Raw genomic sequence first — 25184 nt, 5'->3', positions numbered from 1 at the left:
GCACGGTGGGATCCCATTTCTTTCCTGCTCTCTGGTTAAGGGCTCGGGCTCAGGCCTGGCCCCCGGAGCACCTGGGCTGCTGGACAGTGAAACCCCTTCCTGGAAGATTGGTTCTGTTTCCCAACTAGTAACTGAGTGTCGTGAAGGCAGGATGGTGGGTCTCTCCCCTAATCTAAGCTTTGTAGGAAGTCAGGCTGGCTGCTGTCCTCTGTCTCGCTGCTGAATGTGCGCTCTGCAGGCTCAGAGAAGGGCCCTAGAGGGGCACCCTGTCAGGCAGATGCTGTAAACAGACGGATCCCTCCAACAAGCTGTCGGGACTGAGGAGGGCATTTGAGCTATATCCTTAGATGAGAAGTTCAAGGAGTAAGTTCAAAAGAGGAAATGCTGAGGGGGCCAGGGAGGGAGGCACAGGGGAGCCTGATTGGAAGAGGGGAGGAGAATTTGATGTGGTGAAATGAAGGGAATATGGGATGGGAGACAGGGCAACAGGCCTCCAGCTTCAGCACAAGTCCGGGTCTCATACTGGCCTTGTTGGGTTCCAGAGTCACCACGTAATCTGGGGAGGGAGAGGGCGCATCCTTCTGCTGGTTGCCAAATTTTCCTTTAGCAGCAGAACTGTTTGTTCAAACCAAAGCTCGCCAGGAAGGGAGTGGAGTGGCTCTGCGTGGTGCCGAGGCTCCCCCACCCACCCCTGTCGGGCTCCCGTCCCCTACAGAGCTGCTCCTGAGCCTCAGCTCCCGGTGTAAGGGGCCATCACCCCTGCAGGGCCCTGCTCTTCATTAGGTGTCGCATTCCCCAGCTCTGACCCCATCCCTGTCCCTCCCCCTCCACTCTTCCAATCCGTTTATCAAACATTGATTTAGATATATGTGTATCTTTGAAAATAGTTTAGTTTAGTTTTAGTTTGTGTGTGTTTGTGTTTCTTTCCATGAATGTAATTTCTATTTTCAAACACAGTTTGGAAATCCCTGGTGGACATCAATCCTATCATCCTACTGAGGTGACTGTTGCTTTGGAGGGAAGAGATGGCCACAGCCCCTGCCCCTCCTGCCCCTCCATCCACAGCTGAGTGGGCCCCAACCCCCTTGGACTCCTGGCTCTGCCCCAGCATGCTGCTCCGGGGTCCCTAGTTTGAAGGCCAGTTTCCTGCCCCTGCAGACCTTGGCAGAGCCCTGCCAGGCCTGCCTCCCTCTACCGGGCAGCCCTTGGTGAGCCAGGGGACAAGGCATAGGGGGTTGCAGGATCCAGCAACCTCTAAGGAGGTAAAATTATGCAAAGATCCAAGGTGCTTGTGTCCCAAGTATGGCCCTGGAGCATGTTCCACTTCCTCTGCTGGTTTTTCAGCTGGTACATGAGATCTCTGGGAGGTTTTGAAGAGTAGTTACCCTGTATGCACAGCTAACAATTTCCTCTTTAAAGCAAACACATAGCAAATACCTGCTAAGTGTCAGCCCTTTACTTGTGTTATCCCTTTCAATCCACACAGCTACCCAGTGGTTTTAAGCATCATTATACCCATTTTACAGGTGAGGAAACTGAGGCTCAGAGAAGTGAAGTGACTTGCCCCCAGGTTACATGATACTTATGGTTGAGCTGGGATTTGAACCCAGGTATGTATGATGCCAAAGCTGCATTCTTTCTGTGGTAGCAGACTGATTCTGTGCTTACGGTACAAGGCTCAGATAGAGAAGCTTCCAAGAAGGAAAGGTGGTCTTGTGTAATCATTCCTGAGCTTACAGGAAGATGCCAACTGTGAGCCGAGGCACAGTCATCCTGACCTACTGCCCTGTGAAATCAAGACTGGTAAGGCAGGCAGTTTGTAGTCAAACAAAAACAAAAAACAGCTGGGCTTTATCTTCAGAAGGGCTTGGATTCAAATGCTGTGTGACCTAGGGCAAGTCACTCAGTCTCTCTGAACTTCAGATTTCCCCATCTTTAAAAGGTGATGCTAAGCCCTTTCTCACAAGGCTGTTGTGAGGAGCTGAGATAATATACCCACACTGCCTACACACAATAGCTGCTCATTTAATTACATTTATCTATCATTATAAAGTGATGGTTCTCAAACATCCGTGTGTGTGAGAAATACCTGAGGAAGCAAATTGCTAGACCCCTAGTCTCAGCGATTCTGATTGGCAGGTACCAGGGTGGGACTAAGGAATGTCTAGTTCACTATTTTGCCCAGGTGATTCTGATGCAGGCGGAATGAGGGTCCTCCAAGAAATAGTCTAAGGAAAGTACACTTGGGGCCACTGACTACAGAAAGCCTTTATTCCTGAGTCAAAAGTCAGGTTCTAGAACTACAGCCTGCCCTCTGGGCTAGCCAACGCCAGTGGCACAGAAGGAAACCTGGGACAGAGGTGGCTGCAGAACTCACAGCTTGGGCTTGTGACCCATGGTCTCGTCCCAGCCCTTCCGACACGTCCGGATGATCCACTCATGCTCGTCGTCATCTGCAAGGGAAGGGGAGAGCCAGTCACACCTGGTGCTCGCAGGGCCTGCCCTGCCGTGCCCTGGGAGCCCTCAGGCGGGGTCTCAGGACTGGGATACTTGTGTGTTGGGGGTGGACTCTGTCAGTGGAGGCAGGCGTGACATCGTCTGGCCGCTCTGAGCTGGGTAGCCCCAGCAGGTGCTCAGAGAGCAGCTCGCTCGGACACCTGCCCAGCCCGACATGCACAGACAATGCCCTAGGGACAGCCGGTGCAGGCCTTGCCGGCAGGAGCCAGAGCCTTCAGGTCTTAGTTTCTTTTCTGGGCTTTCCATTCTCGACCCTTCAGTGGGGGCTGACCCCCTCTGTCTGCTCAGGTCTTTACAATGGGGAATGGAGAGGACGAGCTGTCAGTCCTGCAGGCCCACACACATTCGTCTCCCTCAGTTTCATCCTTGTGACCACCCGACGGCAGCAATCCTGCCTTTCCACGGACCAACTAACAGGCTCAGAGGACGAATGGCTTGTCCACCACCATAGGGTTAGCACTCAGGGGAGCTCAGAACTGGAGCTGACGGTTGTCTGACTACAAGGCCTATGCTGCTTTTAAAACTCAGAGAGAGTTGAGTGGGACACATTCCTTAGTCCACAGCACACCCCTGTCATCTCTCTGTGCCAGGCCCCTCTGCAGACTGACTTTCTTCTCTTTTTTCCCCTTTATTCTCCAAACCCATGCCCACCCCTCCCCCAACCATGACAGAGACCCACTCCAACGGTGGGATATATATCCCTAAAAACCGTGTAGCTCTGCAAAATATGTATTGTTGTTTTGTACGCAAATGTGGTTTTAATTTACATAAACAGCATTGTGCTGTGAATTTCATTGTACTTCACTTGTTTCACTCAACACTGTGTTTTCAAGATCTATTCTTGTTGCTATGCGGACATCTCGTTCTTTGCTTCTTGCTGCTGCCTGATATTCCATGGTAGGCTTCCATCACGTTTTACGACCCACCCCCGCAGTAGTGGACACGAAAGTTGCCTCCACCTCCAGGTACCAGGGATGACGCTGGGACAAACATTTTTGGGCACAGCTCTTCGTGGAGACGTGGGAGAATTTCACTGGGGCTATATTCCAGGGGGAGGGTCACGGAGCCATGCACATAGTTCATCCACCAGGACTCCCAGCAAAGCCCGTGTTTTTTCCCCAGCACCACACTGCCTGCCTGTGGTGCTCCCTTGTTCCAGCCTTCCCTCTTCGTGGGGACAAAGAGGACTGGCCCCACATCCCTGCCCTCAAGCAGTTCTCAGGATGCCTCCTGTCTTCACCCCACGCCCAGCTCAGTATCTCCGACCTAAGAGATCAGAGGATGGAAGTACTCATCCTCTGTGGGTGACAAATGGCAGAAGCTAGAGAAAAAGGACACCCCTGAGAGCTGAAACATGGAGGGCTCGCGGAAATCCTGCCCTCTGAACCAGAGTCCCAGTCCTAGGGGGGAACCCCTGCCTCTTCTGTGATAGCATCGAGCCTTGCTGACAGCCTACTGTGTGCTCTGTGCTTTAAAAATGATCGCCAGGTCTCATTGAGTCCTTTGTGAGAGCCCAGTAGGGGAGGCGAGATTACCCCCATTTCAGAGAAGACAAGCCCTACCTTGTGTCCACGGCCAGTGGAATTTAAGCCAAGGCTCATCGGTCTCCAGGAAGCCTGACTTTCCACCTCAGGGCAGATCTGATGGTGCCAGAAGGCAAGGCTGTCCCCCAGAGCTGGCCTCCTCTGTCCCCCACCCCGACTATTTCTTTGTCTGTGACCGTGACCTTGCTGCCTGCATGCTCTGGCCCTTGAGGGCAGCCCTCAGAGGCCAGTGGGCTTCAGTTTCCCCTGGGAAGGCTGCCTGGGAATCCGCGCACGGCTGCCAACCTCGGGGGCTGGGAGAGCGGCGGCACACAAGGAGTTAAGCGCTGGTGAAGCCCACTTTTGCCACACCGCGAGCAGCCTGGTTGATAATTACAGTTCTGAAGTCTCCAGGCTATTCGAATCAGTGCAGCTGCAACCTCTTCAGTGGTAACCCTGAAACCAGACAAACTGGGTTCATTGTGCTGAACCAGTCCTCAGGCCCCTCCCTGATCGTTAGAAATTGACAGCAATGGACTTAACAGCCCTCTTCACTACCCCCTTTCACTCTCTACCTGGCTGCACAGCCACCAATTTGAATCACAGATGCCTCCCCTCCCAGCAGCTGCTCACCAACCCTCCCTCCACCTCCCCTGCGCCGTGCTGCGGCTCCCCTGGCCCGGCCACGCCAGGGTGAGGCTGCCGAAGCACATTTCATCAATATTTAAAATGGAATTAAACCTGCCGCTTTGATGAACGCCCCCCAGATCCCAGGAGTTGTGATTACTATTTTGCAAATTGCGATTGTTGGAATATGTTAATATGATTGTCTGAGAACATCTTCACCTTCTCGGATAATTTCCTCCCCCTTTTTGGCAGGAGGCAAGGGGGAGAGGAGGGAGGAAAAAGATGGGAAAAAAACACTCGCAAACTCTTTAATCAATTGTAAATTATTACCCTCGGCACAATTGCCGGTGGTTCAGAGGGGAAGGGGAGGGAGATTTCTGGTTTGGTGCATTTATCTTGAAAAGTTTTGGCCCCCACTGGCCCAGTAATTCCACTCTGGGACACTCTCCTAAGGGAATAATCTATTTTGTCTCCATACTATTTAGAATCAAGAAAACGGAAATGACCTATGCTTCTAAAAACAAGAGAATGATTACTTTGTTGTATATTCATTCATTTAACAAATAATTTCTAAACACTGACCATGTGCTGGGTGTATTGCTAAGTTTGGGGGGGTGGGGGACACTGTGAGCCGCGTGAGGGGATATTTATCTGCTATTGAAAAAATATGGTTATGGAGTCTGTAAAACAACATAGGAGAAATGATTTTGATATGAGAATAAGCAAAAAAAGGTGGGAGGAGGTAAGAAATGCAATTACATTGATATGATAATTTGTGTGAAAGTTGTGCATAGAAGAAAAATTAAAAATAGTAAGTTGAATGTGAATAATGGTCAGCTCTGAGCAGCGAGGCTGGAGGAGTTCTTCAGTTTTGGGTTATTTCTCCAATCTTTCATTAATGTGTATCCACAATAGAAAAAATTAAAATAATCACTGGCTTTTTTTCCCCTACCCTCTAATCTAATGCCTTGGTAATTTCATGCATTTTAGTAATTGAAATAAAATATTTATAAGTCCCTAGAAACACCAGTAGAGTTCTTGAATTTCTAAAAAGTAAAAAGATGCAGCATGAAAATATTGGTAAAAATGCATTAAAGTTGGAGAATAGACAAATCTGTGCAGAAGAATTCCAAATAATTTATGTGGATACTCCGCCCTCAAGGAGATGGGGCTTAACTCCCTGTTCCGTAGGTATGGGCTGCCTTGTGACTTCCTCCTGAAAAGGACAGTTTGGAAAGGGGTTAAAAAAAAAAAAGCATAACTTTTCAGTGAGGAAACCTGACAAACACACCTCATCCAAGTGATCAAGTTCAACAGCAGCAGTGATGAGTCACGTGGATGGCGTGTAGCCTCGACGTGATGAAAATGGCATTTAACCTCTGGGGTCTCCCTCCCCAAATCCACAACCCCAGTCTAATCATGTGAAAACCATCAGACCATCAGACAAATTCCAATCCAGGGGCATTTAACAAAACACCTGACCGCTACTCCTCAAAAGTGTCATCAAAAACAAGGAAAGTCCAAGAAACTGTCACAGCCAAGAGGAGCTGAAGGTGATGGGACAACTAAATGTAAAGTGATGTCCTGGGTAGGATCCTAGAGCAGGAAAAAAAAGACATTAGGGAAAGAGTGAGGATATCTGCATGAAGTGTGAGCTTTAGTTAATAATAATGTATCAGTTTGGTTCATTCACTGTGACAGACGCACCGTACAATGTAAGATGTTAATCACAGGGATGCTGGATGCGGGGTAGAGTGGGAACTCTCTGTATTGCCTTTTCAGTAATTCTGTATATCTGCCATTGTTCTAAAATAAAATGTTTATTTAAAAAAATGCATGAAACTCCAGTGTGCTCTGTAAAAGGCGAGATTATCATGTTCTCCAGGAGGGGTGGAAGGCTTCTCACACCCCCAGCCAGCCCAAATCAGGTCTTTCACACCCTTTCCTCTCTCCTGGGCCCTGCACATCACAATTTCTGAGTCTATACAGATCTGGAGAAGAAACTAGTGGTTACCAGTGGGGAGAGGGGAGGGGAGGGGGCATAGAGGAGTAGGAGAAGCAAAGGGTTATTATGGGATTCTATGAAACTGTGTGTGAAACTTTTGAAAATTGTAAAGCACCATAGCATTTAAAGAATCTTTCATTCAATTAAAAAAAAAATGTGAGTCGATACTTATCTGTGCATTTCCTTACGTTTTTCTCTCCCAGTAGGCTGTAAGCTCTCAACGCAGGGACTGTGTCTGCGTGTTGATCACTGGACCCAGTATACTGTAGGCAACCAATAAGTGCTCTGCTAGGTGAAGTCTGGAATACGTCTGTTGCCTTCTGACCTGTCTTGATTACCACCAACAAACATTCCTGAGCACCTACTTTTTGGCATCAGACCTCAGCTCACATGTCACTTCTCAGTGACCCACTAATCCAGCTGCCTTCACTCTCAGTCATTCTATTCGGTCTTCATTTTATCTTTTTCACAGCACAGGCCTTTCTCTGGAATCTTCTTGTTTATTTATATGTTGTCTGTTTCCCCCTCCAAACTCCAAACTCCAATGAAACCAGGTCCTTGTCTGCTTGTTCACCATGGCATCATCAGACCAGTGGCCGGCATATACGCGGTGCTCAGCCCACATCTGTTGAACGAATGAATGAATCAACAAGCCTGATCCTGTGGCTGGTCCTGTGCCCAGTGCTTGGGGATGGAGGAGGCTGAGACCCAAAGGCCAGACCCAGGCACTCTTCAGATTTCATCCCTCTGCCCTTGGAGCAGAAAGTTTTCTTTATGCTGGTTCTCCAGCTTCGGAAGTGACCTCGCTACCTGCATCCCCTCCCCTGCCTGCCCTCAATGAATCTCACCAATCACTAGGAGAACTGGGCTTCCTAATTGACAAAAAAAGGAACTTGCTACAGGAGAGACCTCAAATCTGACCATGGGCTCCCCTGCTGAGAAGCCTCCCCTGCAAAGGCTCCTTCTCCTCTGCCTGGACTTTAAGACCCTCCAGATGGTTCTGCTTTCCTGCCTGCCTTTCTCCCTGGCTTGCCTCACACTGTAAAACACGGCCACACTGATGTCACGTAGTTGCCCACGGGCATGTGCTCAGTGCCTCAGTGCCTTTGTATGCGCCATTGTGGGGAATGGGGACACCTTCCTTTCAGGACCCAGTTCAGGTGCAGGGCCTCTCAGAGCTCAAGAGAGGCTCGGGGCACTTCCATTTCCGGGCCTTAGAGTGCATAAAAGTGATGAAAGACCTCAACATAAGTATAACAATTGCAATCTATTTTAAACATGTACATTTGACACATTAATGTTTTTAACACAACCAAACGGCGCATAAACGTGTTATTCTAGGATTTCTGTCAAAGGAGGAGAAATCCTTAGTGCACTAAAGACGGTGTGGTTGGGAAACGGGGCTGTCTGCACGAACATGGTTTTCTTTCAGTCCTATCACAGTCCCGACTTAAGGCCCCTGATGAATGTGTGTGGCGGGAACCCCTGCCCTCCTGGCTGTCCTCCACCCCCACAGGCCCCACCTGGACGTCACCTTCCCTGACCCAGGCCAAGGTCATGGTCTTGGTCACGGGCCCCTGCCAGCCTAGGGGAGTCATGATCAATTCACTTTTGGCCTTCAGAGCCCAGCTCGGATCCAGCTCTTAAAAAGGATTTATATAAATAGATGGTGAATGAATGAAGACAGAAATGTAAATCTGGGGACATAAAAGTAATGTTTACCCTGTGGGAGCTGGACAAAGGGGGAAGAAGTTCTTCCCTACCCTCAGCAAACGGAGCCAAGAGGGAAAAGCAGACAAGCCAAGTGCAGGGCCAGGGCCATCAGCTGCTGTTTCCTTTCTTGTCTTGAGGCTGAGTTGTCCAGCTCATACCCGGGCGCCAACCACACTCATACCCGGGCGCCAACCACACTCAGGAACCTCAAAGCCCTGGCTGGCCTGGGGCCTGCCTCCCAGGGAGGGTGGGAGGGGCAGGCCTGCACAGGCCACTGAGTGGGGCCCAGGTCACCAGGGGTGTCATTTATGCAGCCTGCAGGTCAGTGCAGTGCTGGGGGAAGTAGAGTCCTGAAAATCACATGGATGCGAGGCAATATTGGCTCCCCTGACAGCTGGCAGGGTGGCCCTGGGGGTTAAGAGCATGGGCTGGGGAGCTCGGCCACTGCCAGCTCAGAGACCTTGGGCGAGTAGCCTCACGCCTCTCTGGGGGCCATTTCCTCATCTGCAGAGGTGACTTCTTGGAAGTTTTCAATGCGGATCAAGTGAGATCATTCCTGAAAAGTGCTGAGCACAGTGCCTGGTGCATAGGAAATGCCCCAAACCAAAGAAAGCGAGAAGCTACCTTCGCAAGGTGGGACTTCAGGGCCTGTGTGTAACCACACAGCATGGGTTGGAAGGAGTTCTGGGTCCTACGTGAGCCTGCGCCTCCCTGCTGGGTGATATTGGACAAGTCACTGCCCCTCTCTGAGTGGGTTCCTTGTCTGCACAGTGGGTTTAAGCAGACCTCAGACAGAGGGCCGAGCGCAGACGGGCCAGGATGAATGGCACTCGGTGGGCACCCAGGAAGTGGGAGCTATGACCGTCATTTGGATAGGCCTTTCATTCCCAGACTGGATGACTTCAAGGGCGAGTTCTTAAGGGACTCAGCATCCCTGGCTGTCTGGTTCCCTGCGGGGGTGGAGGGAGGAGCCGGGGAGGAGGACGTCTTTACACAAGGATCAGCATCAGAAGAATCAGGAGCTACAGCTCAGCTAATGATTTTGTTCAAAGCGAGGGGGGCAGGCCTGGGCAGGCGAGCCCAGGGAGAGCAAACGGGCGGAGTCAGGTCATCGGGCGCCCAGAAGCCGGATTTCGCCAGCTCTTGGCACGCCTTTGGGCCAAGCACACCCGGGTTAACCACCGCTTTCCAGTGCCCACCCTGTGTGGGGGCCGGGAAAGGGAGGAGACCAGGATGAAACAAGGCATCCAGCGAGGCTTGAGGGGGTGAGACGGTTTCCCCACTTCATCCCACCGGTGCAGAGGGAAGGGCTCGTTGTGCGGGTGCAGAAGTCACGCTCAGTGAGGCTGTGTGTGCACAGGCACAGATGGGTTTGTTTCCATCCAAGCAGGTAAACAAGTGTGAGAATCTACCTAAACATGAGTGAACGTGAGCACGCGTGAATCAGCCTGTGCCGTCAGCGTGTAAGTGGCTGTGTCTAAGGTGCGGGGTGAAGGGGAAAGAGCGCACCCACGGGACGCTCGGCCTGCAGGAGACACGCGGTGCATGGCTGGGTGAGTGGCAGGTGGTGTGTGAGCACCTGAGTCTGAGCGTGTGTGATCAGATGCCAAGGGAGGAGTCCGACCCGCAGTGACAGACCAGGGCGCATCCAAGATGCCAGGCCGAGCCAGGCTCTGGGGCAGGAGCACTGCCAGGAGGGCCGCCCTCCTTTCCTAGGGTCAAGGCCAGTGCACTCTGGGATAGATGGCTCCCATGTGACCTGTGGTTCCGGGCTGGGCTGGGCCGTGCATGGCAAACCCGATGTCCCAGTCTGGGGGCAGGTGCCATCCCCAAAGCTCCAAAGCCCAGCCACACCCTGCAGGGCTGCGGGAGCTGGGGGGCAGGGCCGAGGCCCCCAGAGAGCCAGTGCCCGCAGTGAGGGCGGCAACGAATGCCAGGGCATCTCTGTCACAACTCCTGGCAAGAAAGAGGCTTTGAACTTCGCTGGCAGCGGTGTGGCCAGAGGCCAAGGCCACAGCATTGCCAATATTGACCGAGGGGTTGCTGCCCAGACACAGCCTGCCGTCGGGCAGGAAGGGAGGTCTGGGGCTGCTCTGGCTTTTCCTGTAAAGGAACACCATCTGGGTTGGGTGTGTGGAGGTCTTGGGGGCAAGGGTGGGTAGGTAAGGCTGGGCTGCTTCACCCATTGGGAATTAGAGGTGTAGGTCCCACCAGCACCCGCAAGCCTGCCAAGGCCTATTGAAATGTAAGAGACTGGGGGAAAATGATTGACTCTCAAATATAAAAAGAGAAACAGCAAACCTGAAATTAACATGTTATAATTAATGCATCAAGCCTGAATTAATTATTAAATTTAGAAACCAAAACAATTTTATTACACTTGAAATCAATTTGTAGGCTTGGTTTCCTCATTTTTCAAGAATTCTCCAGTGTGCACATGGCTCTCAAGAAATCACAGCCAATTGTTAAAGGCTTGGAGTCAAACGATCTACCCAGCAAAGTTTAAAAAATCCTTTCCAAGTCTTAACAGCCAAAAATGACATGCAATGTGGGAGCATGGATACATTCTGTTTTAATCTGTTGGAATGATTGGGGTGAGACCTCTAAGGTCAGACCTAGGGCCAGATGGGGCGGTGACTCGGGAGGCTGAGTCTGGGCAACAAACACGGCAGCCTGGTATCTGGAAGCACTTCCAGGCGCCCGGCACAAGCGTGCACTTTGCATGCCTGATATCATACTATCCTCAGACCACCTCTGTCGTATGCACAGCTGGCGTTGTGCAGGAGGGAGTTTCAGATGCTCCAGACAGTGGGTAAAGAGAAAAGTGTCCACCGTCATAATGAGCATTGGGAATCTGTTTGGAAAGCCTCAGACTGGAGAAGGATGTCTCACCAAGTGCCACACAGTCAGTATTCTGACATTGTTAGAACAGAAAGTTATTCCTCTGTTGAGGTCCAGATGTGTAGCTGACCTGTGTTAACGGGCCATGTTGGTAAAAAAAAAAAAAAAAAAAAAAATCAAAATATCCTTAAATACTAGAATCAGCCTGTGTGTGGCAAGATGCTCACACAACAAGAGGCACACGGGGATGCAGACCACTCATTCACGTCTCCTCACGCTTACTCCAGAGCAAGTGCCTGCTGAGTGAGGGAGGGTGCGAAATCATAACCCCATTGAGATCACTATTCTTCTGTTTTCCCTGATGCCCACTTTTCCTTTTCAAGCACTCATAATTGCACTTGCGTTCACCAAACGTGTGTGATGCCCCACCACCATGCACAGGCAGCTCCAGGAAGCAGGGTGCTGAGGCCAAGGTCACTCGGTCGGCTTTGCTCTGACCCTCTGCTCCCTCTGCCACTGCTCTCCAGCTGCATGTGGACAATGGGCTGATGGGGACCGGACTGGCAGTTGGGCTTGTCCTCCACGTGGCCGATGCTGAGGGTTGAATTAAGGTGACAGCCCAGAAGGCTGTTAGGATGTTGGGGATCTACAGAACTCAGTAACAGACTAGAACTCACTTCATCCTCACAGCAATCTTGCAAAGTCAGTGTTATTATTCTGTTTCACAGGGGAGGGTACTGAGGCTCAGAGAGGTGAAGTTATATGTCCAAGCTCACTCAGCTAAAATAAGGAGGTGCAGGGTCATATCCGAGTCTATCTCCAGAGCTGCAGCCCCTCAGCCACTACCCTCTTCCCTGAAAAATCTTCCTGCAATTGCCACGTCTTTCCTCCTAACTGTCTGAAGGATGGAAGCTAACCTCTCTAACCTGGCATTTGAGGCTCTTTCTAGCCCACATTGGGTCCCTCTGCCTCAAACCACCCACTTAGACACACTCCTACACACCCTTCAAAGGCCAGTCTGTCCATCACTGCTTAAGGGAGGCCTCTCTTGATTGCTCCCCCCACAACACAGTAGCGGGTCTCAGGTGCTCCATCTTGAGTCCCTGAACCCCGGCATCTCTCTGTGCCTTTGCACGCTTTTCCATCCCTTCCCTGCAGCAAAATCCACCTCTCCAATTTTAAAGCCCAGCCAGACACCACCTTTTCCAGAATATCAACTCGGCTACACTTGGGACACACTTACCCTTTTCTCTGTGCTCCCCCAGAACGCTGTGATTCTGACTCCTAGCACCAGCAAAGCGGGAGCACTCCCAGTGTTTCGGGGAAAGACTCTTATATCTGGTACTCCAAATTAAATGTGAACATAAACACCGGGGAGAATATAGAATGATGTTGGACTTCCGTCCATATACTTATTTGTATGGCTTCTGTTACTTTTATTTCTGACCTATATTTTGAGGGGTGGGAGGTTCACTGCGGCCTTTTGAGCACTTAGATTCTAGGCTTCTGTCTAGAGAGCCTCCATCCCCAGTCCTGACTGTCTGTTTAAGCCTCTGCTCCCCTGTCACCCTGCACTGATTTAGGGGATAGGGGACAGGCACTGAGTCTGGCTCATAGGTGAGACCGTGGTATCTGCAGGGGCTCCATGAATGCCTGTGTCTGGGGGGATCTTAGAAGGTCTGACACTCCAGATGAATAAGAAATGATGAGGATGATGGAAACATACCCAGAACAGTGCCAAAGGCTGGAGAGAGATCGGGGGACTGCTGGCCTCCAGCCCAGTGGTGAAATTGGCATCAAAAACAGGTGGGAGGAGGCCAGAGGGCAGCTTGCCAAGGTGACACTGGTTCCTCCCTTTGCGGCGTGGAGTTAAGGAGGCTCTGGCTCCTCAACCAGCACCCGCCCCTGGGGTGTAAAATAATCCCAGTTGTGATCGCTGACAGGCATCAGGCTCCTCCAGAGCCAGGCACTGCTCTCGCCACATCCCCTGCCTCAGCACAGTAACATTCACCATGACCCTGTAAGGAGCGTCCTAGTCCCTACCCCCAATTTTTCAGATAAGGCAATGGAAGCTCAGAGAAGTTAAGAGGCTAGCTCCAGGCCACACAGCTGGCCAGCGGTGGAGCTGGGATCTGAGGGCAGACCTGCAGGCTCTGGAGCTGGGCTGCAACCCTGCCTGCCTCTCCTGGACCTGAGGTCGAGCAGGGCACTCAGCCAGCCGAGTTCCAGCGCTTGGGCTGAGGAAGCGAGATGAGGCTCCTGCCCCCTGGGCTCTGGCCTCGCATCCACTTCTATTAAAGGAGACAAAACAAACCACGACGGTGCTGGCCCGGGTGGACTCCAGCCGCGGAAGGGGAAGCTGTGTCCTTTGGATGCTTCCAGAAGGCTGCGGTGGCGGCTGTGGGAGGGGTGGGGGGATGTATTGTTGTCAGAGTCTGACTGGCACAAACGGCTGGAAGGGGAATTTCCAGGGCCTTTGGAATTGGGGTGGGGAGAGAGGAGGGCTGGGGCGATTCCCGCAGGTCAGGGGGAGGCAGCAAGCCGGGGCAGGCTGTCAACCTGAGAGCCAGAACCTTCAGGGGCCGATCCATCATCTGCAGCAAAGTTCTGCTGGGGGTTCTAGTGTGTTTCTCTGGGGAGAAGGTCCGTGGCTTTAGCAGATTCTCTGAGAGGTTCATGTCAGTTCAGAGCATAGCCTCTGGTATCAGAGACACCAGGGTTCAAATCCTGATTCTTCCCTTTACTAGCTGCACCCATCAGTAAGTACCTACTCTCTGAGCCTCAGTTTCTCCATCTGCCAGATAGGGAAAATGATGCGTCCCTCAAGGGCTGGGATGTGGTAAGTCCCTGTCACAGTGAGGCATTTGATACTCATGATTCCCTTCCTACCCCTTTTGCTTAAAGCAGATGCCAGGATATGTGATCCGTGTGGGCATTTTATTTGGCAGTTACAAGTGTGATATTATCCCTCCACAAAGCCTTCATTATGGTGCTGCTAACAATACCACAGATAAGGCAGGCACGGCCCTGCGTGCCAGCCTCCAGGTGATTACAACATTTGGGTAAATTGCCTTTTGTCTCGCAGAGAGATGACAGCAGGAGGGGGCTGTGCAGGAGACTTGGCCATTTTGCAGAAACCATGGGGGACGCTTGGTGGGGAAGGCAGGGCATCCTGGATTTGCAGAAGGAGCCCTGGCTGGCAGTGGGAAGGCAGGTCCAGCCCCGGCCCTCCCACAGGCAGGCTGTGTGGGGTTGGGCATGTCAACTGCCCTCTCTGGGTCTCAGCTTTCTCACCTGTCAGGTGAGGGCAGTGGCTTCAAGACTAGAAGAGTCTCAGTTTGTCAGTGTCTTTGAAAGACTCTTGTTTGGCCAGTTTTTGAGCCAAAAAGTGGGCAGAGAACTACCTAGGGAAAAAGAACCGCCACTGCCATCTTACACTCTGGATGTTTTTATTTCTCTGGGCCTCAAGGAAGGCCCTCGGGTCCTTCTTTCACTAACAAACTTCAGCTTCTCATTCAGAACCAGCTCAAATGTCATCGTTAGCTTTGAGTCAGCGAGACCCGGGTTCAAATTCCAGCCCTGCCACTTATTACTTGTGTAACTTTGGGCAAAGCATTTCACCTCGCCTCAGTTTCATCATCTGTAAAATGGAAATAATAAGGACAACTATTCTACAGGGTAACTGTGAGGATTAGATAAAATAAATTATGTTAAGTGTTCAAACCAGGGCTGGGAGCATAGACAGCACTCAGTAGATCCTGGTTATTATTATTATCCTGGTTTTTCACATGAAATAAACCACGGATACCTTTGTATATCAATAGTCCCATGCCTTCACTGCCGTTTTAATGGCTGCATTATATTTGAATATAAGGCTAGCCTATATATTATTTAATGAGTTCCCTCCTGTTGGGCATTTGGGATGTTTGCAGTTTTCGGCTGTTTAAATAAGACCAAAAATACTTCAGAAGACTGGGTGATCTTTCATTTCTACGTGTTCACTACACAGGTTTTCTACAGTTGGGTGGGGAGCAGGTAAGCACCAATGTCTGGGAGCTCGGTGCCCAGGCTCTTGGAGCTGGCCGGGCAAAGTGGAAAGAGGCAAACCTCTGGAGGCAGATGGGCCTGAGAGTGACCCCAGTTCCTGCCAAACTTTCTGGGGAAATTCTTTAACCTCCTCAAGCCTCAGTTTCCTCATCTGTCAAACAGAGATCATGCGAAAACGCCCCTCCCCCGTAGTTGAGTGTCTGATGTAGGGTCAACGTTCAGTTAATGTCAGCTGTCACCCCACCATCACCTTCATCCTCTACGTCCTCATTCTGGTGGGGCCAGCTGTCACCTCCCAAAGACTCCAAATCACACAGGCCAGGTCACTCTTTGGACCCCGAGCCACACCCCCTCCTCCCCATTGTCCATTTAACCGAGCGTCCATTCAAACAAGGCTTGTGATCTTGCTTTTAAATTCTGTCTGGAACCCACAGGTTCAAACGCAAAGGGGCCCGCTCTGCAAATAATCACTGGTATGTGATATTTTTAAGAAGCCCATGCCATTGTTTCTGATTGAAGGAAAGTTGGTGCTATTTTGAAGAGCAGCGCGATTAAGCGGTGGCGTTCTGTCTTTAACCGTTGGGAATTAGACGCTGTTTGAAAGATTTGTGAGCTCTAGGACATTTGCCAGATGTGCTTGATTCGACATTTCAGACAACAAAGGGGATAATGTTGGCGGGAATCTTGACGGCATTTCTGATGATCAGGATATTCTTTGAGGATGGTACTGAGACCTTTCGGGGAAGAATTTCAGCTTTTACATAAACTAATTTGGGATGCTCACTCTCTGTCTTCCACAAAGCAAATTTAGTTCATTGTTAGTTGTATATGTTAAAATGGTTATGAGGGTTTTTTCCTTTGAATATTAATAATGTGCCTTTCATCTGAGACACGCGCATGGGGTGTCATTAATTGTGGGTGGGGGGAGCAAGGCTTAGTGGTGCGGTTATTTTGCAAATGATTCCTCCTAGTAACGTTGAGGCAGGCAACAGCTACATGAAGAGACACACATTCACCTGCCAACAAGGCTCTTGTGCACCCTTCCTGAGAGGGAGGAAGGGATGGCGAGGAGGGCAAAGGTTTAGAGTTAATTTCCCAATTTCCCATCTTATTACAGGTAACTATGCCAAATATCTTTCAGTGCTTCCTTATTGGTCCACAGTGTGTTAAGGACCCTTTATCAAATAAGGTAACACCTCATTTGCAGACTGTGGTGTTTTTGTCTTAAGACTACCAAATGGACCTTTTCATTTATTTAGAGCATCACTGAGTTCCTGCTGGTGCCAGAAACCGTGCTTGGTGGAGGAGCACCTGCGAATGAGACACACCCCTATCTAGGAGGGAAGACGCTGAGTAAAGAGGAAGCTAGGACACAGAACTGACAAGAAGAATGAAAAGAACAGGGTTTGGGCAGAGTTGGGTTCGACTCTGACTCTGTCTGCAGCCGTGTGACCGAGAGCAGATTATTAACCTATTTGAGACCAGATCTTCTCATTGTAAACTGTGGCTCCTGAAAGTTACCCACTTGTGGTGGGAGAAAGAGCAGGGGTGATAAGGAGGAAATGCACTCAGTGAGGGCCTGGCAAGGACCCTCCACGATGCCCATTCCTTTCCCCTTCGTGTCCCTGAGCTGTGGACGTGCAGATGAGCTGCAGGCCATCCTTCCGGGGCTGCAGGCAAAGACTCCACGGCCTTCTGTTCTGGACTAAGCATGGAGAGATGAGGACTGTGACAGGTGGAGACAAGGGGGCAGGGCATCTAGGCTGGGGGAGGATATGAGGTGAGAATAGAGCTGCTTTTATCACGTTTATCAATGGAGGGCAGCTGGTCTGGTTGGGCTGGAACATCGGGTGGAAAAGACAAGAGGGTAGAAGGTGAACTGGGCTCTGAACCCCGTAATAGAGAGTCTGCAGACCCCAAAGTTTCAGCAGTATTTCATTTCCTGGCGGCAGGGCAGAAAGACCTAGCATACCCAATCACATGTCTCCCCAGGGCCCTCCTTTCTTAGCAAATCTTAGTTTGGGCTTACTCTCATCTCTCTCCCCAGCCTGAGTCAGTAACTTTTGCAATGATAACAGCCACGATGGCCGATCATTGGACACATGCCTTGTGCTGGGTGCTGTGCCACCTGCTTTGTATACTTAACTTCTTATTTGTAATTCCTTCAGATTCCTCCAGATTCAGTGCTCTACTATAAAGCCCACTTTACAGATGAGGAAACTGAGGCTCCAGACAAGAAGTAAGCTACCCATGGTCACTCTGCTGGCTAGTGGGGATCCGGGACCACAGGACAGCCAGAAGTGTGGGTTCTAGCCCCCGGGTAGTGTTTTCACCATTCCACACCATCTCTTTGACCTCTTCCTGCTCCCAAGCCTCCTGTGGAAGGGAGTTCCTAACCCAGGCTCTGTTTCGTTCTGTGTCTGCTGGATTGATTGGAATATTGCCTACACTGAGTTGCTGTCTTTTCTGGTTTTATGGTCCCAACAGAGGCAGCATCTGGGTGGAGTGGAAGGATCACTGGACTTGGATTAAGATGGGAGTGGGTTAGAATTCCAGCTTCACCATCACTGGTCTGTCATTCATCACTCCCTGACCTAGATTCCTAATCTCAGGACACGCCCATTCCTAGCTCACTAGATGCACGGGAAGTTCACAGGAGATGCAGGGCTCATAAGCTCCAAGGTGGTAAGGTGGCTACCAGAAACGACTGATGCCAAGGGGAGGCGACAGCAGGGAGTGGTGGCAGCCTGGGCAGTGCTTGCCCCACAGAGGCGCCCAAACCCATGCACTTTCAAGCACTGGGCCAGCCAAACAAAAACTTCGGCCTGAGAGCCTCTGGTTTAAGATCTCTAATGATTATGCTTTTAAACATTTCTAACTTGGCGGTGCAGAGAAATATAATGGCTTATTTTTATTATGTAAAATAATACGCTGTCTATTATGTGCTAGGGACTGAATTTTGTATAGTTTGTTGAAGAATATGAGGGACTTGTAGGCAGGTCCTCCACCCATCTGCCTGATTTTCATTTTTTTAAATTTTATTTTAATTTTTTTTAAATTTTAGTCTGCCTGCTTTTCTTTACAAACATTTAACCAGCTCCAACTCGTGGCATCTGTGTGAGGTGTAGGGGACCCAGGGATGAATCAGACATAGATACATGACCCCAGCCCTCAAGAGGCTCCCAGTCCAGTGGAGATAAAAGATAGGCAGATAAAGATACTTTGACTGTACAGGCTAAGACCTGTGAGGCTGTGGGGACACAGAGGAGGGACACCTCACCCAGACAGAGTACGAAGGGAGGGCAGGAGGAAGGGAGGGATTGGTCAGCAACATTCACCTAGAACAATGGCCCTGACCCTTAAGAGGGTTGTGAAATCAGTTTAATGCATAGCAACCAGCACTGAAAAAAAAAAAAACGAATATAAAATAGCACAGCATGTCGCATGTACAAAGAATACGTATGTGCATGTGTGTCTCTGTGTGTATTCCTGGTCATGATGTAAATCATCCCCGATGCTAATCAAGGTCCAAAGGTTTGAGAACTACAGTTTGAGAGAATTCTTGCCTGCCTGGCTCCCCAAAGCCTGGTGCACTACAGGCACTCAAAGACTTTTGGATGAGCTCAAGGATGGCTTTAAACTCTCACAGCAATCCAGTAGCTGGAACCGTCCTCCCAGGTAAGAAAAGCATGCTTGGAAACCCAAGTCCAGCAAATCTGGACCTGACAAGCATGCTTGTAGTGTAGCAATTTACAGCTTAGCAGTCCGGGGCTTTCTCTCTGCCCGGGGAAACAAAGTCAGAGCAAGATGGGAGAGGAACCCAGGCAGTTTGAAGAGTCCAGAAGCAGAACCAAAGGCGACCCTCCTGCTGGTGCCCCAGCCTGTGACCTCCTATAAAATGGCCTCCCAGGCTCTGACCCACCCAGGTGGCGTGTGCTTCTTAATAGCAGTGGCTCAGACCGCTGTGTTCACTCTGGGATGGCCTCAGTCCCTCACCTCAGGCCCACACGGCCAGCAGCCCTGCGCCTTCAGGATGCCAACAGGGAGCACCGCTTATGGGGCAGAGTGGAATGCAGGGGAGGAAGGGCCCCGGGGAGAACAGAAGGTGGACAGAAGGCTGCATCGGTCCCAGGCAGGGTGAGGTGAGTCAAGAGTAATGACTAGGGGGCCACGAACACAGACTCCCTTTTAGTGGTTTTCAGGACCCTCCTATCACAGCAGGACCAAAATACCTCTTGGCTAATTTTCTCCTCCATCATAGACTCTGAGGGTCAGAAGGACCCTAGAAATTATCCAGCCCAACCATCTCATTTTACAAATGAAGATAAAGGGGCCCAGAGAGGGAAGGCACTGGCTCAGGGTCAATCAGCGGGCAGCCTGGGAGGCAGGCCAGGACCCAGCCAGGCCCAGGCCTCTAGCCCACCACCCTGGGGCCCATGGCCTTTCGGATGTCCCTCTCTTGCCATCTTGCCAGAAGGCTCTCCTATCTTCTATCCTTTGGCTCCTTTTCGCTATATAACCAGAGACATCTTTCTAAAGGACAGATCAGTCACTATTCTACTTGCCTAAAGCCTTCCCTTGCTCCCTCACTGCCTTCAGGTGAGAAAACCCCTGCGATCTTTCCCCCTTCGCACCTCTTGGGCCTCCTCTCTTGCTCTTCTTCCCCTCACATAGTGTAATCCTGTGCCCCTGAACTATCTCTGTCACCTCCCAGATGTGCCGTGGTCCCCCCATCCCTGATCCTTTGAACATGCTGTTCCCTCTGCCTTTGACACTCCTCCCAACCCTCCTGCACTTGTCTGATCTTATTTCGGTTTCACATTAGATCCTGCTTTTTCCAGGGAACCTCCCTGGCCTGCTGACCTCCAGGGTTAGTGACCCCACAAGGGTCTCTTGCAGCAACTCTGAGCTGTTCTGATCCATTTCACTGCCACTTTTTCCTGCTGCCTGAGAGCTTCTGTGCCGCCACTACTACCATAGAGCCAGACCCACAGCCAAGTGGTCAATAAACTTTTGTTGACCAAACAATCATCAGGGTCTGTCCTTCTAAGGATGACCTTCCACTCCTATGATGCAGTTTTTAAAGACAATTTTTTTAGAGTAGTTTTAGGTTCATAACAAAATTGAGAGGAACGTACAGAGATTTCCCATATACCCCCATCCCTAAATATGCATAGCCTCCCCCCTTATCAACATCTCCCACCAGATGGTACATTTACTGCAGTTGATGAACCTACATTAACACATCATAATCACCCAAAGGCCTCAGTTTACATTAGGGCTCATTCTTGGTGGTGTACAACTATGGTTTTGAACAAATGCATAATGACATACATTCATCATTATAGTAGCATACTGAGTATTTCCACTGTCCTAAAAATCCTCTGTGCTCCATCTATTCATCCCCATGATGCATTTTTAAGTTTATCATCAAGCCTGGATTTTGACCACAGAATTCTAGGAACCGCAATTTCTGATTCCCCAGAGACACTAGGCTTTTTCATGCCTCTGTATCTTTGCACATGCTGTTCCTTCTGCCTGGAATGCCCTTCCCCAACATTCCTGTTTATGAAGACTCATCACTTCTGGGACCTTTTTCCTGACCGACACTCTCCATCCCAGCCAGGTGATCAGATACCCCTCCCCACCCCCACCCCCACCCCCATCCTCCAGGGCTTCCCCTCACCAGGGCCCATATCACATTATATTGTGATGGTGTCTTTCTGTGTCTGTCTCTTCCACTAGTCTGTGAAGCTACATGGGAGCAGCACGTCATCTCAGAGAGGCAAGACTGGAATACAATTCAAACCTAAAGAGCTGAAGATGAATCAGTTGCATTGATGAACTGAATAAAGATTATGCTAACACAGAATTCCCCAAAATACGCTCCATGGACCTCTAGTTCCATAAAAATTCAGCTCCCTGCTGCCCCATCTCCCAGCTAATTTTATGGTCAAACAATTTTGGGAAATGATATAAATGTATCTCCTTGGTAGGGATTCACAGTACACATTCATTCCTTAATTTGTTTGTTTCATACGTAGTCAGTGAACACCTACTATGTGCCTGGCTCTGTGCTGGGTGCTGGGGCTACCAGTGTGCCAGTTTTTAAGGAAAAATTTTGCTTCCTTTTTCCTCTAACTTGGACTTCACTGGTTCAAAGACCTTAGTTCTCAAGGAGAAATGGTCCCACCAGCTGATACGATGGTTCAATTGAATTGGAAGCTAAAACATCCACCTGGCCATTTTGGCTTCTTATGTCATTGAAACCACCAGCAAAGAAGGAGAATACTATAGTGGCTAGAGTGATCGATCTGACTGCTGGGGAAATTGGGGTGAGCTATACAGTGGGGGAAAGGAGACAGTGCATGGAGCCTGAGGGGGTTCTCAAGGGCACATCTTAGTACTTTCAGTGATGATGGCAAAAATTAATGAAAAACTAAAGCAACTAAACAACCAAAAAAGGCGGGACCAGTAAGGATTCAGACCTTTCAAGAATGAAGGTTTGGGTCACCCTACCAGCTAAAAAACCCCATTGGATTGCAGGCAGAAAGCAAAGGAAAGGCTCATGGAAGAAGGAACTTGTAAATATTAGCTACAGCCTCACGCCCAGTTATGGAAAGAGGACTGTATCGGGGGTCCAGCTTTCCTTCCTTGCTTGTACGTTTATGTATATCATTTATCTATCTAAATATTTGCTTTTATTAATTAATTTCTTTTCTTTTCTTTCCTCTTTCCCCTTTAAGATTTTATGGAAAGATCCTTGGCAGTGGCGTGTAGGTTGTAGACTAGGCTCGACTGTCAACGAATAGCATCACTCAAAGATGGATAGATGTCTGTTGGGATTTTATGTTTCCCCTCTTGGAGAAGGAGATGGTTAGGGTATCTTTGTATTAGGATGAAGGATAGTTGTAACTGTGACACAAAAAAGCAGACTTGTTATCTTTGCACTAGAGAAGAGTGTATCTGGACCCCCAGGAACGAAACAGTGGACCATGCCAACTACAAAGCTACGGACTCTCTCCAAACCTACCTTTCCACACCCTGCTTGGAGATGCTGGGACTGGGACTGTGTGGATGACATTTCTCCTTTGCCAGCTGGCCCCCAGTCAGGTGCAGTGAGGCAGATGGAGGGGGAGTGGACACACTCTTTCCTGTTTTGCTTTCTGCCGGTCCAAGTCTCAGCAATGGCCTTTTGCTTCCGGTTTCCAGCTTTTCTCTCGACTCCTAGAACCAGTGTCACTGTTCTCTCTCCAGAGGCCCCGCTGGGCAGCGCCCCCTCCTCAGAGGTCTGAGTTGCAGCTCCTCAGGTCGGGGTGGAGGGGAGCCTCCACCCACCTACCCTCTAATAACCCGATGTCTTGCTTTCCCCTCCCCCTCTGAGGTGGTAACTGCTTCCTGATGTTACTTTCTTTGTTACCCCAGGCGTCTGCCTTTTGTGTTTTTAGTTCACCAATACTTATTTAACCAATTTCCTGATATTAAAGTCTTTGTTTTTCTGACTGCACTCTGACCGGTACAAGTGGAGATAAGACAGAATCCCTACTCTCACTGAACTTACAGTCTAGTGGGAGAGGCCGATAGTAAGCAATTAATTACACAAGTTGAGTATTTAATTACAGTTGAAATGAGGGCAGGAAGGAGAACTACAAAGTATACCAGCATGTTAAAGGCTCTGAGAAGCCCTTCAGTAGGTAAAATTGTTTGGCATTGTTTAACTCAGTATCTTCTTAGCTTATCTGATCAAGGAACCTCGTGGCTGCCTATTAATGCCCAGCAGAACTGTGTTCTCCATAGAACACTCTATTATTGGAAGATGGGGAGTCGTTAGAGAAAAGTGCAAGAGACTTGGAGCATGAGCTTTTGCCATGTTCCTCCAGTAGCAGCGGGGGGCTAGGGTTATTTCAGCTCCAGCACTCATCCACAAGATCAGCTGACAATTCCCTTTGCTCTTATCCCAGCACTGCAAGGCAAATTTCTGATCATCATTCGGTTACTGGGTAAATTTCCCTACAGGGAGTGGAGATTCACATCAGCCAATTCGGGCCTTCTGGTCTACCTGGTAGTTTCTCATTATGAAGTTTTTTTTTTTTTTTTTCCCCAATAGAGGTACCTGGGATTGAACCTAGGACCTAGTGCATGCTAAGCATGTGCTCTACCACTAAGCTATAACCACACCCCTAGAGCAGAGTTTCCTGATCAAGGCTCTTCAGATGAACCATCAACCCCTTAAGACTATATGCAAAATGCATGTGCATGTGTGTGCACATGTATGCATGTGTGTGTGTGTGTGTATGTGGGCATTTTTCTAGGAAGAGAGTTCATAGCTTTTGTTATTCCTAGTGGGACTGTGACTCTAGAAAAGAGAAAGATTACAAATCACGGTGTTGAAGGAAAATGTTCTTGCTCTTATCTGACAATTGACCTCTTGCAAGTTTGGTCACTGTCAGTCAGTCCTTCTCAGTCTGATCGACTTGTGTTCACTCACCCACCTGAGGTCCTGGATTCTCCAAGGTGCTCCCCTGGCCGAGGGGCCAGCAGCCTTCTTGGACCACATGGCAACACTCACTTTCTAGGCCTTTACCTGTGCTGGTTCCTCTGCCTTGAAAACCTCTCCCCACGCCTTGAGGCCAACTCCCAATCATCCTTTGGGTCTCAGCTTAGCTATTTCCTTCTTGAAACTTTCTCGGAATTTCCTGTTCTGGATTAGGCACCCCTTCTTTGCCACAGCAGCACTCCCACCTCTCTGGGACTCCCACCCCCACCTCTACGACCCTCCCCACCCCCACTCCTATGTAGGGCCATGTTTTTCCCCTTCATTGTGCTTATTCCATGATGGAATTAACTTGTCTGCTAGTTGCCAAGCATGAGCTCCATGAGGAAGGGGGTTTGTGTCTAGTTTTACCCTGCTTTGGTGCCCACACCAAGCATAGTGTCTAACATACAGCAGGTGCTCATTAAATAGTTGAAGAGAAGCATGCAAAGATAAGTACGTTAATCCTTTCCAGGGTTCCACTTAAACATGCCGCAGTGTGTCAGAATGAACATACCTGCATTTCTCAGAAAACGGTTCCTATAGTCCTTGACTATCCTCGTGATCGGGTTATAGAAGCCGTCTCCACAGTCATAATAGCCTGGAGGGATCTTTCTAGGCGGGTCCATATTGGTGAGCTGAGAGATACCTTGAAAGGATGTAATGGATCATTAACTCACCACCACGGCCAAGTGCAAACCCAGTCCCCACCTAAAGTCCACTCTTGGCTGGTTGCTCATGTGACTCTCTGGCTCCACTGCTGGGTTACAAACTCCCTATTCAGGGTACGGAGCAAAAGCAGCAGAAACAGGGCCCCAAAGGAGCTTCCTGAAAATAACTCTGTGAATAGGGTCTCTGGGACTAGACCCCCGTCTTCTTCCCTTGACCCCATTCTTCGTTTCCAGGGATACCATGACAAGGGCACAGGTTCTGGAATCAGAGACTGTGAGGATGCATTAGAGTTGGCCAGTGGCTAGAAAGGCATATCTAGGAGAGGGATGGCATTCAAGGTATGGACAAAGGCCAAGGTCATGAGCCTTCCTGCCTCACTTAGGAAACCCTGTGGAGCAGGGCACATGTAAGGAGAACAGTAGAGAAGAAAGGGGTCAGGTGGGCAAGGATCAGCTGATGGGGAACCTTGACTCTCACCGAAATTACCAGACTAGCTGCCACTTATTGAGCGCTTATTACTGTGCTGGGCATTGTGCTAAGTGCTTGACTCCTACTTCATTCTCACAGCAACCCAGGGGTCCCATTTTACAGATAAGAAAACTGAGGCTCAGCTAGGTCAAGTAACTTGCCTAAGGTTAGATACTCAGCTCTGTAATCTATACTTTACTGACATCAGGGGACGATGTCTGGGCGCTACCCCCAGGAC

At 49.8% G+C, this 25184-nt stretch overlaps 1 protein-coding gene across 1 annotated transcript in view; it reads right to left on the bottom strand.

Moving 5' to 3' along the window:
* Positions 1-2250: 2250 nt before the first annotated feature.
* Positions 2251-25184, bottom strand: part of MORN5 (MORN repeat containing 5) — a 31299-nt gene continuing 8365 nt past the window's right edge. Inside the window, exons 4-5 of the mRNA XM_010998044.3 lie at positions 24324-24455; positions 2251-2453 (exon numbers count right to left, since the gene is read on the bottom strand). Coding sequence (XP_010996346.1) covers positions 2374-2453; positions 24324-24455 — 212 coding nt within the window. The 3' untranslated portion in view covers positions 2251-2373. The remainder of the gene's footprint in view (positions 2454-24323; positions 24456-25184) is intronic.

This window comes from Camelus dromedarius, chromosome 10 (genome assembly GCF_036321535.1).
Source record: "Camelus dromedarius isolate mCamDro1 chromosome 10, mCamDro1.pat, whole genome shotgun sequence".
In the NCBI taxonomy this organism is placed as follows: domain Eukaryota; kingdom Metazoa; phylum Chordata; class Mammalia; order Artiodactyla; family Camelidae; genus Camelus; species Camelus dromedarius.
Note: the sequence above shows the minus strand (reverse complement) of the source record. Positions and strands in the feature narration are given on the sequence as shown.